The sequence below is a fragment of the Sinocyclocheilus rhinocerous genome, unplaced genomic scaffold (genome assembly GCF_001515625.1).
Source record: "Sinocyclocheilus rhinocerous isolate Xijiao unplaced genomic scaffold, SAMN03320098_v1.1 scaffold666, whole genome shotgun sequence".
Lineage (NCBI taxonomy): Eukaryota > Metazoa > Chordata > Actinopteri > Cypriniformes > Cyprinidae > Sinocyclocheilus > Sinocyclocheilus rhinocerous.
In genome coordinates this window covers 1,440,279-1,458,180 of record NW_015661984.1, presented here as the reverse complement: position 1 = coordinate 1,458,180, position 17,902 = coordinate 1,440,279, and the positions used below count along the sequence as shown (strand labels likewise).

Here is a 17,902-nt window from a genome sequence, read left to right as displayed (position 1 = left end):
AGGAGGGACGACAGTGAAAGACGAGAGAGGACCAGGCCTGGAGTTTATTTTGTGTTTATTTTATTATTAAAGTTTTCTTTGAGTGTTCGCCGGTTCCCGCCTCCTTCTTCCCGATCTACAAACTACGTTACAGAAAGTAAGAATTGCTCCTGCAGATACATTCACATTAACTAAGTTTAGATTTCGTAACAATTACCCAGAGACTGAACACAAGCCGTCAACCTGTGGCATCTTTCTTCTTTTCAGACACAACATTCTTACAGACACAACATATCCAGTGACTTCAAAAACAAACAGCCTGGAAAGGGAAGTGAATTGAATTAGCCCCTGCCTGTACATAATTAATGATTTACACATCCAAACAGAACAAGTGCATGACTGCACAATTTTACAGGTCTCTCGTTTGGCAAGAAGCTGCTGGGAATCACAACTTTGTGTCTGCCAAGCGCATTTGCGTCTGACTGCTTCTGCATGTTTTGCCAAACGCACTATATTATCAACTCACACACCTGTATGTAAGTGTTTACGCACAGTGATTCCTGTCTGTCCACATGCTGGAGGCTGAAACAAAGTCTAGTGCAACAAAGTACAAAGGCACAGCATTTTGCATTCAGGTAGGGCATAGAGAAATTACCAATAGAGAAAACTATAACAATCTTAAAGGAATAGCTCAAACAAAAAAAAATGAAAATTTGCTGAAAATGTAGCCTACTCACCCTAAGGACATCCAAGATGTAGATGAGTTTGTTTCTTCATCAGAACATATTGGGTGAAATTTACCATTATATCACTTGTTCACAAATGGATCCTCTGCAGTGAATGGGTGCCATCAGAATGATAAGAACAGCTGATAAAAACATCACAATAATCCACAAGTAATTCCAGCCCATCAGTTAACATCTTGTGACGTGAAAAGCTGTGTGTTTGTAATAAACAAATCCATCCAGTAATTTTAACTGTTGCTTCTGCGTAAAATATGAGTCCATAATATTGCCTTCTCCAGTAAAATAGTTAAAAGTGTTAAAAATATCTTAACAGTGGATTTGTTTCTTACAAACACGATGCTTTTCACTTTACAGGTTGTTAACTGATGGGCTTGATTCATATGGATTACTTGTAGATTGTTGTGATGATTTTATCAGCTTTTTGAACTTTCATTCTAATGGCACCCATTCAATGCAGAGGATCCATTGATGAGCTTGGGACTCATCATGTTTGTGATACAGGGAGGGTCTGCAGGCACACTGGATTTAAATATTCCACATTGTGCATTGTCATTGTCATAAAAACAGAATTCGTTTTCCAATGGTGCATCAGCTCAGTGCCAGAGCCATTTAGGTGGAGATGACAATAAAGTGGATGACGGGCTGTAAATTAAAGCACTTGTAATTGCACAGCTATGTTATAAAAGATTCCCTTCTGAATTTTTTTACTTTATGAAATTGGAATCTGGATTAGTTGATTCTTTTGGCCAATAAACCCAGTGATATCAGCGTTGGTTGCCATGCAACCAGGAGCCTGTTCGGCTTCCTGGGGTGTTACGCATTTCGGGGGGGAAGGGTTCATGGGTCCTCATATGGCTTGTTAACTGAGGGGGGTTACAGAGTATTTGTTAAATATAAAAACAAAATATATATTGTGTGTTTGAGTGGTCCAGACGCTACATTAGTGTGGTTTGACAGTCACTTTGCACAATATCCATTAAAGTGTTGCATTCTCTGTAAACATTGGGTCTCATTCACTAATGTGCTTAGTTCTTAATGTGCATCTATCTATCTATCTATCTATCTATCTAATCTCGCAGTCTTGGAAAAACAGGATATGAGGAATCATCATTTTAAAAGTGTGATAGTAAAAAAAAAAGTATGTGTATATACAGTGGAGATCAAAATTAGAGAACAACCTACAATTTCTTAAATTTCAAGGTCACTGCTCAGTCCTAACAGGAGTAGAAACACAGTTTTGAAGCAAATTTCATGAGTTAAATATATTCTGAAGCACAGTATACAAACTTAAATGAGATATTTGAAAAAGAACTCTGATCAAAATTAGAGAACACTTTCAGATACCTACAAGTTATTGGTGTTAATCTGGCACCTGGTGCTAATTTCCTTAATTATCTAATAAACCCTATTTAACTAGCAGCCTAACTTTACAGTTTTCACTGACTTTGCAAGCTGGTGAGCCATTTTAAAGTGACTGAAACCCTCCGACAGCAGGTTGTCCAGATGAAGGCCAATAGCAGCCATAGCAAAAGAAGCTGGTCATTTCAAATCTGTGATTTCTGGAATATTGCATCTTTACAAATTCACTAACTCATTCAAGTCCTCCAAAAAGGCCGGTCGACCACGAAAGACAAATGCATGAGAGGACAAGAAAATGTGGAGAATCTCAATGGGGAATTGGTTCAGCACTGCAACTGGAATTGCTCGCCTGAACAGGGTAAGGATCTGTCTCCATGTTTAAGAGAATTTGGACTGAAAGCCCACTCTGCAGTGACCAGCCTCTTTCCTGCGTTCATCACTCAATCAGCCAGCAATTTTCATGCAGGACAATACTCCCATCACATGGCAAAATGGGTAAAAGAGTTCCTTGAAGCTGAAAACATTGAAATAATGAAATGGCCAGCCCAGAGTCCTCATCTAAACCTGATTGAAAATCTTTGGAAAATCCTTGGCAACAAAGTTATGGCTAAGAAACCCACTACAGTCACCAACTGTGGAAGAGACTGGAAGAAGAGTGGACCAAGATCACACCAGCAGAGTGTAAGAAACTAGTGATGTCCTGTGGCCGCAGATGAGCTGAAGCAATTCAAAGCCAGGGCCTGTACACTTCCTACTCATTTTTGACTGCTGTAACCTTCAGAAATTTTAGTTGCAATCTTTCTTCGTGTCACAATCATTGCTGTTTTCTAACTTTGGTCACCATGTTTTCCACTAAATAAAGGGTTTTTGTAGAAGTGCCTTGATTAGCTTGGCATAGCCACAACTAAAATACCTCCAAATTTTGAATGATGAAGATTACAATATTTCTGAAAAAAGCAAGTGTTCATAAATTGTTCTGTAATTTTGATCTCCACTATCTATCTCTATATATATATATATACACAATAGAGTGATAACAGAGCTCCTCCAACCGCTTCACCATTTGTATCATGTATCACTCCGCTTGCTGTATTTCTCACAACGAGTGTCATGGCGGACACCCAAATCCACTATAATTTAAGAATAATACAGTTTTTTGTTAAGAGATTTTTTGGTGAGAATGTACTTGTTTGGACTTCAAATAAGTGGTTTGTTAATAAAGATATAAAGAAAATTTGCTTCAACGTTTTCGGAGATGTGAGCTCCAGGGCATGAGTAGCCGTTCAGCACTCATAAACCCGCAGTGAGCAGCTCACCTTGGCCAGATCTTCTGTAATTTACCGTTGGCTCTGATGCCCTGTCGTGCTTAAACATGAGATATATTTCGTTTTGGTTAAATCTAATGGGCAGTCTTTGGTATCATTAATCTATTATTTGTTCCAGAGCAAATCGTTTTGGCCATCTCACTATGTTTATGTAGCTTCAATGCTGTATATCAGAGCGCTGCCTTTGTACTTTTGACTGAATTGCCTAGCAACATTTATGATGGCTATTGTTGTTGTTTATTAAATATTATTATTCAATAAATAATATTTTATATAAATAATAGTAGGATTTAGTATTAGGAAACAGTGTGTGTGTGTGTTTGTGATGGTGATGGTGATTTTAGTTACATTGTTCCGCCATTAGAGGGTGACAAGACACTGTTTTACGAGTCAGCAGGAAGACTTTTAAACTGAAAAACACTAAAGTGCAGTTTTGAACAAAGAAGTTATTTTTTCTTTCAAAAAGCTTGTGCGTAGCCAACAAATGCACGAGCAGCGCTGTCATCAGGAATCACCCTTAACAGATGAAAGGATAGTACAAGCCTATCAGACATTCAAACTAATGATTTATTGAGATTATGAGATTAGATGCAGTTAATCACACTCACTGAGTTGATCTCTCTCTCTCATAATACTTTACTATACACAATACACCGCTTTTAATACAGTAATACAATAAGCTTTTAATGAAGCAACTCAACGTTTCTTCGTTACTAGTTCTAAAGTGACGTTTTGGAATTAGTAACGGAGGCTTGGGCTCAGCTGTTAAACTGTCAACTTTAGATTTGAATCCGTGGCGGAAGGAAGTAGTTCTGCACAAAAGAGGGCTTTTAAAGATGATCCGTTGTTATTTTTTATGTAGTTACCCACTCGTGTCGTCGAAGTATTGTATAACGCAATATCACACTCGTAGACATGAGATATGGCTGTATATCGGCACGCTATGATTACATTCAGCACTCGGCCGAATCACAGCCATGCCGATATACAGCCATATCTCACATCTACGAGTGTGATATTGTATATATACAGTGGGTACGGAAAGTATTCAGACCCCCTTAAATTTTTCACTCTTTGTTATATTGCAGCCATTTGCTAAAATCATTTAAGTAAAATTTTTTTCCTCAATGTACACACAGCACCCCATATTGACAGAAAAACACAGAATTGTTGACATCTTTGCAGATTTATTAAAAAAGAAAAACGATTTTGATTAGATCGTGTAATTTATTATTTTTTTTTTTTAAGTTTGATGTAACAATTATTTGCATTAAGACGTGGGGCTTTATCTTCCTAATACAGTACATGACTAAAGAGGAAGGCCAAACATATCACATTCCTAGTTACGCAACCAGTCCTTTCATTCCCATCTGTTAAGAGTCATGCTGTTGTCATCTCCCTTCATATGATGTGCCACTTTCCCACAATTTGTTCTTTCTGTTTAGTTTTTCTTAGAAGATGACTCAGTGACTTGCCTTTTTTGGCTAAATGACTTTCCAGTGCTTGGTCATTAAGTGAAATTGTTTCCACCAGGGTGAACATTACTGTTAAAACCTTCAGAGTCATTATAGATTCCTCTAAATGTTCAACATCAAGCAACGGGCTTCATTTCTGATGATCCGTGGAATACGACGAAGCCAAATAACTAAATATGCATGTGCTTTCCAACACTGAGATCTCAAAGGATATTGTTTTATTCAAGAGATATGATTTAAATATTTAGGCTGAATACTCTGTGTTTGATCTGAGATCGTATTATGTGCCACAAGCAATTCCGGCATTCCTTTTCAGCAATGCAGCTTTGATCACAGCTAATGAATTGTTGTGCATAGGAGCTCACGATTCAAATGCAACAATGCACTTACTCATAGAAGCCTTTTATTTTTTGCAATACACTAAGAAGCAATCAAGCAAAACTAACAATGCCAATTGTATTGACCGTCCACCTTGTAATGAAAGGCACTTAGAGAAAGACAGTTAAGATGAAAGTATGTGTGTAATGACAAAGTGACCACAGAAAGAGAAGAAAGTCTCTTTATGTTTTAATTAAGAGGTTGTAAATCTTTGTCAACCTGTGCCTCTAATTAAGAGAAAGACAACTGGGTGACTGTAGACAGAGAAAGAGGTCAGCCATACAATGTTTAATCAAATTAGATTTCATTTATACAGCACTTTGTTTACACAAAGACTATCATAAGGTGCTGTGAAGCATGCAGAACTATTTTTCTACACTATAAATAAATTAATTACATCTAGACCTTTTAGTCTATAATGTAAGAAGGAACCAATTCGCCCAACGGCCAGTTGAAGGATTTCCTATTCAGTGGTCAATTACTCAGGTAACCTGTGCATTGCAGTAATGTGAGGTCCTGCTTGTTGTTTATAGATCTTCAAGTATACTGTAGCACTGCTATACTCAAGAGGGCCAGGCATACGTACATGAATTTGTTTTTCAGCATTTCGAAAATAAAGTACTGACCTCAGTGACCGCGAGGTGTTTAGGCCCTATAGCATCACTGAAGCAGTAAAGTCCAGGGCAGAGATCACACAAGAAGGTGATATCAGCTGCTGTGCGCTCTGCTTCAACAGTTTACACTGGATTAAAGTGAGGAATAATTCACTCAATCATGGACATTCACACTCACCCTCATGCTCTAAACATGTATGAAGTTTAAAGAATGTCTTTGACCTTCATTTTCCATACAGTTACATAAATACGGACTACAAAAACAAATAACAAGTGCATTGTTCAACATTATCTTCATATTTTCAGTAAATGATGAGAGAATTTTCATTTTTTGATTGAAATATCCCTTTAACGCTAGAACCGCCACGGGGTCAGTTTTACCCATGGCTGTTTTTAAAACGTACATAAAAGATTTTTAATAAAACATTCAAGTCTCCCAGTCACTGACTTTTACTAAAATTGTGTGATTTACAATCCCGTTGTTAAAAACTGTTTAGATAAAACCAGATAAAAAAAACGGGGCATTTATACCTATAAGCACCAGCGCGGGGTCAAATTTACCCGCTATATAATGCCTGTATGTTCGCGCTGTCATTTTCGTGCCGCTTATGTTTTAACATTGTACATTGTAATACCTTTCACTCACTGAATTAGCGGTTATCAGTTTCATAAATAGACAAAATGAGTAAAAGAAGGCGATTTATGAATGCTGAAGAGGTATAAGAAGCACTAAATGCCATGAGCGATGAAGAGTCTGATGGTGGGGAAGTAAAGCGTCCTGTTGTTTTTTGATTACCCAAAGTTTGGTGTTCTTCTTGTATAATTCAAATTATAAATGATATAACTAAAAAAAATTATAATTAATTAGGTGAACCTGTGCGCTTGAATTTGTCATCGCATCATCCTATGCAATGTGGTGAAATATTATTGCTCATTATTGTCTATAGGCGATTTTAGTAATTTAAATAACATAGGTTATCTTAATATATTGATTAATAACATTGTATTATAATAGCCTTTTACACCACCCAAATATGTATTTACTTCCTTCTAATTCTCGTTGTCAGTGCAGGCTTGTTTAGCTTAATATTGACCGTTATGAAAAGTAACTAGTGTAGCCTGCATAAAAAAGCCTTGAACATAAATCAACAGGACAAAAATATAGTTGATGACTAGACAATCATTTCATGACTCTAGACACTTCTTTGTGAAGACAGTAGCATAATACAGTGAAATAATATGTTCTTTAGCCATTCAAAAACACAGCTGTCATGTACGTGGGTAAAATTTACCACTGGCGCTTTTAGGTATACAGCGACCCCTGGCAATTTTAGTATCAAGACCCACTGCTCTCTCCAGTGCAAACGCAGTTTAACATTATAAATCTGGTAAGCCTTGAATCAACTATGAGAACAACCTGATGTTCTGAATATTCAGACTAATTCAACTGACAGAAACTCACTGATGTAGTGGCACTGAGGGCCTCTTAAGTCAGACTTCAAAATAATTCCCTGAACTGAATTAATGTAGATCACATTGAAATGACATATCTGCATTGAAAATGGCTTTAATAAATGCACCATAACCCCGATGACTGATCATAGCTCATGGGATTCTTTTGAAATCTGTGGTGGTTTTATGTTTTAGTTAAAGGGCACCTATTATGCAAAATCCACTTTTACATGGTGTTTGGGCATAAATGTGTGTTGGCAATGTGTGAACACAACCACCCTACAATGATAATAATCCACCCACTCCTCATTTTTTAATTCCCATTTAAACCAAGTCAGTGTCACTAGGCCTGCCGTTTTGATTCTCATGCAGTGTGACGTCACACTGCATAGGGCCGGGCCACGGGGATTGATTGACAGCCCTGCATTGCTATAGTTTCCGCCCTCAGCGGTTGTAAGCTGTCCTCCATTTTCTCCACGCTCGAGCAGCTGTAACGTCAACAATGTCTCGCAAGCAATCCCGATGCTCTGTGTTTAGATGTAAGACTGAACATAAGAGTCTTCTTTTTCTCCCAACATCTGAGCTGCTGAGGACGCTGTGGATTTCTTTCATTTTTCAAGGTAATGCGCCTCAAAATCTACCTAAATACGTGTATCACTCCAGACTCCTTTGTGAATGTCATGTCATGTCGTTATAGTGCTTAGCGTTTTAACTGTATTTGTGTGCGTACATTAAGTATTTTTTAACTGATCAGCGGCGCGCTAGTGAGATTAGTTTGCGCCGTTCATAGTGCGAGATTCATTCGGTAGCATGGTCGCGCGGCTCGGTCAATTGATCCGCGCCGATGACAGGTCAGTGCGGCGCAAGCTCTGTAATAGTGCGCTGTTTCATCCCACTTTCAGTGCATTTGGCTTCCCATATGTACGGCTATACAATGGTTCTCTCGCTCTGTCACGTTGCTTCTACCGGCTGTTTATTGCTGTAGATATGCAATGCAGAGAGATGTATACACGACGACCTCTTCTGGAGACAGGGCAGGAATATGCAGCTCATTTGCATTTAAAGGGATACACTCCAAATCAGCTCTTTTTTTAGACACACCTCAAAAATTACATTTTCCAGCTTTTATAATAAATGATCTGTTGGGTATTTTGGGCTGAAACTTCACAGACACATTCTGGGGACACCCAAGACCAATATTACATCTTGTAAAAATGGGCATAATAGGTGACCTTTAAGTGAGCAGACCACACTTTATGTGAGCACACACTGCAGTCAGAGATGTAAAAAAAATAAAAGCCATTTAGAGTCTCACAGAAAAGCCTTTTATTTAATACTTCCCTGACAACTACTGTATATTTTTCCAGGCATAGAGTAAAAGGCCTTTTGTCACTTTTTCCTTTATGCATGCCTGATCATACATGGAACACACATTTATAAAGGTGTATTCACACCTGTCTTGTTTGGTTCGATTGAATCGAACTCAAGTTCGTTTCCCCCTTTGGTGCGGATCTTTTGGGCAGGTGTGAATACAGCTATCGCACTCTGGTGCGGACCAAACAACCGTACTGAGACCCAGCTGAAGAGGTGGTCTCGGTCCGCTTCCAAACAAACTCTGGTACGATGAACCAATGAATGGATGACCTTAAGCACACATGTGGTTTTGTTTACAGTTTCTGGTTCACTTGCAAAAAGAGCAGTGTGAAAGCGAACCACACCAAACAAAAAAAAATCAAAATTGTATTTGGTCCGGACCAAAGCAAGTGAACTATCGGACATTCCTGGTGTGAATACACCCTAAGTTATAGTCAGTCACACTCTGCATGCTCTAATAAGCCGGCTACTGTCTAGTGATTTTGCAAACCCTGCTAATTTGCTGGTAACAATTTCATTGCATCAACTTTAATAAGGGTAAAGGGCTAATAGCATACATACAGTGGGTACGGAAAGTATTCAGACCCCCTTAAATTTTTCACTCTTTGTTATATTGCAGCCATTTGCTACAATCATTTAAGTTAATTTTTTTTCCTCATTAATGTAGGGGTGCTGTGTGTACATTAATGAGGAAAAAAAATGAACTTAAATGATTTTAGCAAATGGCTGCAATATAACAAAGAGTGAAAAATTTAAGGGGGTCTGAATACTTTCCGTACCCACTGTATACATATAAACTCATATATAATGAGCCAATGAAGTTAGACACCCTGAGTCACTGGCAAACTATGCGCCCATGCATAAACAAATAAAAGCTCTGATGTCCAGTGTTGGATACAGACAAAAGCCATTTCTGAAATAGTCAAAGGACTGTAAAATACATTCAACCTGAGATCTGCACAGACTAAATAAACAAACAAAGAAAGAAATCAAATGAATCATGCTTTTAGTGGAAAACTATATGGGTGTTCTTATGGTGAAACTGCATCTTATAATAAATGGAAGCCAGTCATAAAGTGATTTAATTACATTAAAAACATTTTACACAGAAGGCCCAACATAAAAAACAGAACTCTAATACTTAGGATGAATTGACATCAGTCACAAGAGCATCACTACAGCCAAACAGCATTTACACTGAATTTAGGGCACGGCAGGGCAGTGCTAATGCTGTTATGCAGTTTCATATTCATTCCTCCTTGTAATGTACTGTCTTGAGTCCAGTGAGAGAGGATGAATTCAATACAGCTCCAGGATCGATCTGACAGGACCCAGCTGAGCCAAATGGAAGAGAACTCGCTCCAAATGCCCATAAACACACCTTTATCTCAAAGCTCTTCCAGGGAGTTCAGAGATGGATTGACAGACAGAAAAACAAGCAGACAGGTGGATGTACATACAGATGCATGAATAGACAGACGAACCAAGGAAAGGATGGACGAACAGACATATGCATGGATAGACAAGCACATGGATAGATGGACAAACGAACAGGAAGATGGACATATGAATGGATGTGCACGATAGACAGCCAACCAATAGATGGATGTACAGACAGATATAAGAATGGACAGATAGACGGATAGATGTATGCACCTAGATAGACAGATAACCCAGGGATGGATGGATGGTGCATGGACAGACAAGCACATGGATGGATGGACGAACAAACAGGAAGGCATACGTATGGATGAATGTGCACAGACAGACACCCAACCACTGGAAGGATGAACATATGGATAGATAAATGAACAGACGAATGGATGGATGGATGGATTGATGTATGCGCCTAGATATACAGATAACCCGTGGATGGGATAATAAGTGATTGATGGATGGATGGATGGATGCGCCTAGATACACAGATAACCTGTGGATGGGATAATAAGTAAGTGATTGATGGATGGATGGATGGATGGATGGATAGATGTGCACGGATAGACAGACAATGCATGGATAGACAAGCACATAGATGTACAGACAGATAGAAGAATGGACAGATAGATGGATAGATGTATGTGCCTAGATAGACAGATAACCCATGGATGGATGGATGGATGGATGGATAGATGTGCACGGATAGACAGACAATGCATGGATAGACAAGCACATAGATGTACAGACAGATAGAAGAATGGACAGATAGATGGATAGATGTATGTGCCTAGATATATAGATAACCCATGGATGGATGGATTGATGGATGGATGGATGGGATAACAAGTCATGGATGGATGGACAGAAGCACATGGATGGATGGACGGACAAACAGGATAGCAAACCTATGGATGGATGTAGACACCCAACCAATGGATGGATTGACATATGGATAGATGAATGAACAGACGGAAGGGTGGATGGATGGATTGATGTATGCACCTAGATAGACAGATAACCCATTGATGGGATAATAAGTGATTGATGGATGGATGGATGGATGAATGGATGGGTTAAGAAGTGATGGTTGATAAATTGATAGATAAAAAAGTTAAGTGATGGATGGATGGACAGGCAGACAGACAAACAGATGGATGGATAGACAGACAACCCATGGAAGGACAGATGGATGAATGGGGGGATTCATGGAAGAACAGATGAACGGATACCTGAATGGATGGACAGATAGACGAATGGATGCACAGATGGAAGAATGGATGGATGGATGGATATATGGAAGTACACAGATAGACAACCCAAAAATGAATGGATCTCTGGAACAATGAATGGAAAAATAGCTGGATTGATGGGCAGAAAGGTGAATGGGTGGACAGGCAGACAGGCAAATGGATGAATGACAAAGAAATGGAAGTATGGATGGATAGACAGTCAGGAAGAAAGATGGTCAGCTAGACAAATGGATGGATAGGGTAACATCTTCCATCATTTAAATTTCATCATCCCTTACACCAAGACACTCATGAAATAACCAGCCATCCAGTTACTTCCTCAAACATCTGACACTTCAATCTGTTTTAACTGTAAAAAGACACTAGTCAATGTCATCAGACAACCTAGACACAAACAGAGATGAAACTCATGGAAATTGCTCAAGCATTCCAGGAACGACTGCTTTTAGAGAGTGGATTGACTCAGCATTTAGACCAGAACAACACAAACTGATTAGAATGATGCATATACGGTTTCATCCTGCCAGTGGGTTGAAGCTTCTGATTGGCTGAGATTGGTGAAAGTGCTGGTCTGGCAGGAAAACTCTTCTCTTAAAGAGGGAAAGAACAGCATGGCAGAAGTAAACCGCTTACATCCACATTCCTACACATCAACACATGATTGATTCACACGACAGAATGTGCAAGGAGGAGACAAAACAATACATTATGAGAGAATGAACAGTGAGAGAACGTCACAACCTTCACAGCTGAAATCATCAACGGCACTCATCCAAGCAAAAGCAGTGATACATCAGACTCATAATCATACACTTTCCCTCAGTGAGGGAGGGAAGGTAAACACATTTGTGGCCTCCACACATGCTGGCAGATGGAGAAGGTGGGTGAGCTGGGCCTGAGTGGGTGAAAGCCTAAAGACTCAGCACAGAACAGGAAACCTAGGCTGCCCGATGATTAGCCTCTGGAACATCACTATGCACCATGTGCGGTACAATATCATTATGGGACAACCAGACACAACCAGATGGACAGTTCAGGCCACGTCTGTATATAAAACCAAAATGATGCTGCCCTCTTGAGCAGTACAGAGGTGACAAATGAAAATTCTGTCTTTTTTTTTTTTTTTCTTATGTGAAATATAAAAGAAGATATTTTGAAGAATGTTGGTAACCAAACCATTTTGGTAGCCATTGACTTCCATTGTATATATATAAAAGAAAAACACAATGAGACATCTCTCAAAGTATCTTCTTTTATGTTCCACAGAAACAACAAAGGCATACAGGTTTGGAACAATATGATGGTGAGTAAATGATGACAGAATAATCATTCTTGGGAGAACTATCACTTATGACAGGTCTGAAATCGAATTTGGCATAACATCCTGTTACTTCACTGCCTATAATATATCCCACAATCCTTTGTGTGCTCATGGTTAAAATAATAAAAATGGCATCTGATGAAGTGGTTGAAAGAAGTAAAAGATTTTAAAATGTCTATTTTTTTTTTTATCTTTTCAGCTTATGATTCTATACACTCTTAAAAATAAGGTTTCCAGCAGGGATGCCATAGCAGAGACATTTTAGATTCCCCAAATAACCTCTCAGTGAACAGTTCTTAAAATAACTATTTTTTCTTAGTGTGAAGAACATTTTAAAAGTCTAAAAAAAACGCTTTCCTCTAGAAAGTATCTTTAGTGGAAATGAACATTTCTGTGGATATTAAAGATTATTCATTGAACCATAGATGCCAATAAAGAACCTTTATTTTAAGAGTGTATCTGCTCTAAAATAATCATTTGAATTTGTTCTAGATCATTAGACATGACCACATGGAGCAGACTGGAACCAGATTTCTTAAAAGGTGTCTTCATACAAAACGCCGCCTGTTAATGCACTGACTGGGCAATGAAACGGCAAAGCAGCTGCCTTTGGATTTTGGAGCCTAGATGTCCGAAACCAAATGGTATTAAATTGGCTACATATGTGACCTTGCCATGAAATCCAAAGGACTGTGGGTAGATCTATCTGTACTCTGTCTGTTTAGCTTGCAGTGTGTTGGCATACAAGTATTAACATGTTGAAACCATCGATAATAATTACTAAAAACTAGTTTCTGGCATCTACAGTATAAACAAAAAAGCAAAAACTGTAATAAACTGTGAAGGAGTGATGCAAAAAAAAGGTCTTTGTACTTCCAGATGGTTCATGAGACGAGAAAACGGGGTAAACACGAAAGCCCAGAATTGGGAAAAGAAAGGCAAAGTGCCATGATTAGTTATGATACAGATTTTTTTACCCATCATTGTAGCTTTCGCTCGTACAGTGAAACTCCAGGACCAAATTACATACATTTTGTAAAACAACACAGGATTGGAGAGAGAAAGGGGTGAGGTGGGGGATGAGGGGGATGAGGGTGTGGAAAGATGAGGTAACTGAGAGGAAGCATGTAAACAAACAGAAAGAGTGAGGATGGAGGGTGAAAATTAATTTCACATCTCTAGGCCCACCGAGCTGTCGATAGCGATCAAAGCCTGCTGGGTGAGATAGTTGTGCATTGGGAAACTCTGCTGCAGTACAGTGGGGGTTAAATGTTGTCTGCTGGCTCTCAATTGCTTTAAAGGGATAGTTCATCCAAAAAAAAGTATTTATTTGCCTTCAGGTCAAAAGGAGATATTTTGAAAACCATTTTTGTCCATACAATGAAAGTCAATGGGTCCAAATAATACTGGACCCCATTGACTTTCATTGTATGGACCAACATTTTGGTGTTCTGCACTAAACCAACCAGCTATGAGGTGAATCACAACATTACAAACTTTTTATCTGAGACAAAGCAACATTTAGCGATCAAAGCCTGCTGGGTGAGATAGTTGTGCATTGGGAAACTCTGCTGCAGTACAGTGGGGGTTAAATGTTGTCTGCTGGCTCTCAATTGCTTTAAAGGGATAGTTCATCCAAAAAAAAGTATTTATTTGCCTTCAGGTCAAAAGGAGATATTTTGAAAACCATTTTTGTCCATACAATGAAAGTCAATGGGTCCAAATAATACTGGACCCCACTGACTTTCATTGTATGGACCAACATTTTGGTGTTCTGCACTAAACCAACCAGCTATGAGGTGAATCACAACATTACAAACTTTGTATCTGAGACAAAGCAACATTTGAAAATCAGGCAAATATACAAAACTGTGTAGTTAACGGCTGTAATGAAGGAAAGAACTACAATTACATGAAGCACTGCAAATGACATAACAGTGATGGTGAAATATAAAACTAATTATTTACAGCTGTTGACTGTGTCGACAGAAACTATATATTTTGAGTCTATTGCAAAATATACATATATACAGTATACACAACTATTAAAGTATTTTGACAGTTAGATCATTTTTGCTGCTTCATGGGCGTGGATGGAGTCCTTTTGGTGCGCTCTGATCACTGCGACTCTGATTGGTGGCATTTTATTACTATTTTATTACTATTAACATAACATGGTTATTTTAAAAACAAGGTGAATTAATGCAAACAGATGGCTTCAATGAAATCATATACCATCGATTAACAACCTCAGAGCTCACAAAAGGTCTGTCTTTAATGGATTATCACAAAATCTATTTCCATATGGAGTTTTTACTACAGAAACCTGACTGAAAGTTATGCAGGTTTGGGCAGAATTTTTATTTTTGGGTGTACTGTTCCTTTAACACCTCTTAAAGGTGCAGTGCCTAATTTGTGAAATATTAATGGCACCAAACAGAACTGCAAAAATTATGACTTATCTTATAAATTAGATTATTTCCTAGTCAAACAAGAAGTCCTGCCCCATATCTATGCCATTGGTTGAGTCGGTGTAGGACAATAAAAGGAAAGATAAAAAAGAAAAGAAAAAAAAAGAAAAAAAGAATGACCACTTTGAGTACTGAACTGTCCACCGCAGCAAATAAACACTTAAGTCTCTGAGCCGAAGATCATGACCCTGTGGTCTGCTGTCAGAATGCAGAATGGCTCTCAAATAAACTGTGCAGTGTACTATTACCAAACCCATAACCTACAACTCCTCAAACATTTTATTATGAATAATACATTAAGTTCCATCCTGTTTTCTATTCATCAGGTAATATGTGACCCTGGACCACAAAACCAGTCGTAAGTAGCACGGGTATATTTGTAGCAGTAGCAAACAATGCATTGTATGGGTCAAAATTATCGATTTTTCTTGTATGCCAAAAATCATTAGGATATTAAGTATGTCATGTTCCATGAAGATATTTTGTAACTTTCCTACTGTAAATATCTCAAAACTTTATTTTTGATTAGTAATATGCAATGCTAAAGACTTCATTTGGACAACAAGGTCCAAATTAAAGGTGCTTTTCTCAATATTTAGGCCTAGATTTTTTTGCACCCTTAGATTCCAGATTTTCAAATAGTTGTATCTCAGCCAAATATTGTCCTAACAAACCATACATCAATGGAAAGCTTATTTATTCAGCTTTAATGGAAAGCTTATGATATATAAATCTCAATAAAAAAAGACCCTTATGACTGGTTTTGTGGTCCAGGGTCACATATATAAAATTCCATCCTGTTTTGACCCGTCAGCTTACCTAATGATGACGTACATGACCAAGCAGTTTCCCACCAGCCCCACCACGCAGACGATCATGTAGACCACTGCTATAGTGATTTTGACGCCCCTTGGGAAGAAGCTGTCAGTCCCGTTGAAGGCACTGAAGTTGTTCTGGAACAGGGACTCGTTGTACAGACGGAAGTGTCTGGGGTCAGCAAAGCCGGTGGAATCATTTGAGAACTCCATGACTGCAGCTATTGGAGAATAAAAACATACATATAAAAATGCTTAGTGAAGCACACTATCCATGCTGTCTATCTCACATCCATAAGTAACATGTTTTTCAATTTCTGAAATATTTTTTTTTTCACACTTTGGTGGCTAAAAAAAGTAAGGTTACACTTTTAAGGTGTCCTTGTTATTTATGAATTTATACATTTAATTCCTGGTAAAATTAATTAAAAACATGTATACTTACTACAGGGTTAGGATTCGTATTTGGTTTAAGGTTAGTTGCATGTAATTATACTTAATGTACTGTTGTTACTATAGTATGTACATATAACAAGGACACTAAAATTAAGTGTTACCAAAAGTAATAAACATAAACAAACATGTTGTATGTTTAAAAAACATCTCTAGCTTGTTTCCTATTCTAGATGTCTAATAAACCTGGCATTTTATATTTAAAATAATGTTGGTTCTTTGGAATCGCCTTTGTTCCTCTTTTGTAAGTCGTTTTGGATAAAAGTGACTTCTAAATGTATAAATGGAAACAAAAATATGCAGTAAAGCGATATTCTTTAAAATAGTAGTTTGTTCGCCAAATTAAAGTCAGTCTGGTGTAACCAATATGCAGGCAGCCATTTTGTTGTCATGTGACATGACAACAAACCACTCACAAGTTTTATGAGGTTTTGAAATATTCAAATATTTTTAAAAAATAAAAAAATAAATAAACTGTTAGGTCAGGTCAAATGGAGTAACTCACAAAGAACACAAAGATAGCATTACTATGAACTTGAAACGTGTGTTTTATATTATATATTTTAAAGATTTCCCGTTTGTATCTCTGACAACATTTATCGTCATTGACCCAAATAGATTTCGCTACAGTTGATGAGGTCGATGTGATATGCGAGGCGCATGGTGAACCATCTACTGTTCTGTCAACAGTTTGCGCATGAAATACATCACAGTTTGGCTATACAGAAAACAACCCAAACATGCCAAATTCCCGGTAACGTTCACAGCGGACCATTCAAAAGTAGACAATCATTTAAATCACATCGCTTGAGGAGGGTTGGAATAGAGCAGCACATACCGCTGTCTGAAGAAATCCCGTGTGATCGCTTATGCGTCCGACTCCTGCAAGCACGCGAGGAATTCTTGTTTCCGCTATTCTTTCTGTTTTAAGCAGTCTCAGAGCTCTGTTTCCAACAGCACACAGACATTCACATCACTGTGTATCTCAGGCTAAAGAGAAACATGTTTTTTTTTTTCTGAGCGAGCGCAGTGGGAGGGGGATGTGCGCTAAAGCACTTGCTTGTTGCGAATCTTCAGCAGCGACTTACATCTCCACTAGGTATCTTTCAGTCTCTCTCTCTCTCTCTCTCTCTCTCTCTCTCTCTCTCGGCACGCGCTAACCCAAACGCTGATTACGCAGCGGTGGCGCGCGCATGCAGGTGTCAGTGGCACGCGCGCGCGCGTCTGCACAGGTGTCTTGTGCTGGAGAGGCAATGTAACTATTATTTAAAATATTATAAATATTTGATTTTTTTTTTAAATATTATCAATTGCATAACAATAGTATGTTTACAGTAAACGAGAGTAAGCATGCATATATTTTTGTAAGTATGAATAACTAAAACTATAATAAAACAGTTTCATTACCTGAAGTAAAATAAACGTTAACTGAACCAAAAAATAGAAGAAGAAG

At 38.2% G+C, this 17,902-nt stretch overlaps 1 protein-coding gene across 1 annotated transcript in view; it reads right to left on the bottom strand.

Annotated features, from left to right (window-relative positions):
• The window catches only part of oprl1 (opiate receptor-like 1), a 42,841-nt gene extending 25,290 nt beyond the window's left edge, over nucleotides 1–17,551 (bottom strand). Inside the window, exons 1-2 of the mRNA XM_016536739.1 lie at nucleotides 17,288–17,551; nucleotides 16,001–16,217 (exon numbers count right to left, since the gene is read on the bottom strand). Coding sequence (XP_016392225.1) covers nucleotides 16,001–16,209 — 209 coding nt within the window. The 5' untranslated portion in view covers nucleotides 16,210–16,217; nucleotides 17,288–17,551. The remainder of the gene's footprint in view (nucleotides 1–16,000; nucleotides 16,218–17,287) is intronic.
• Between the last annotated feature and the right edge of the window lie 351 nt (nucleotides 17,552–17,902).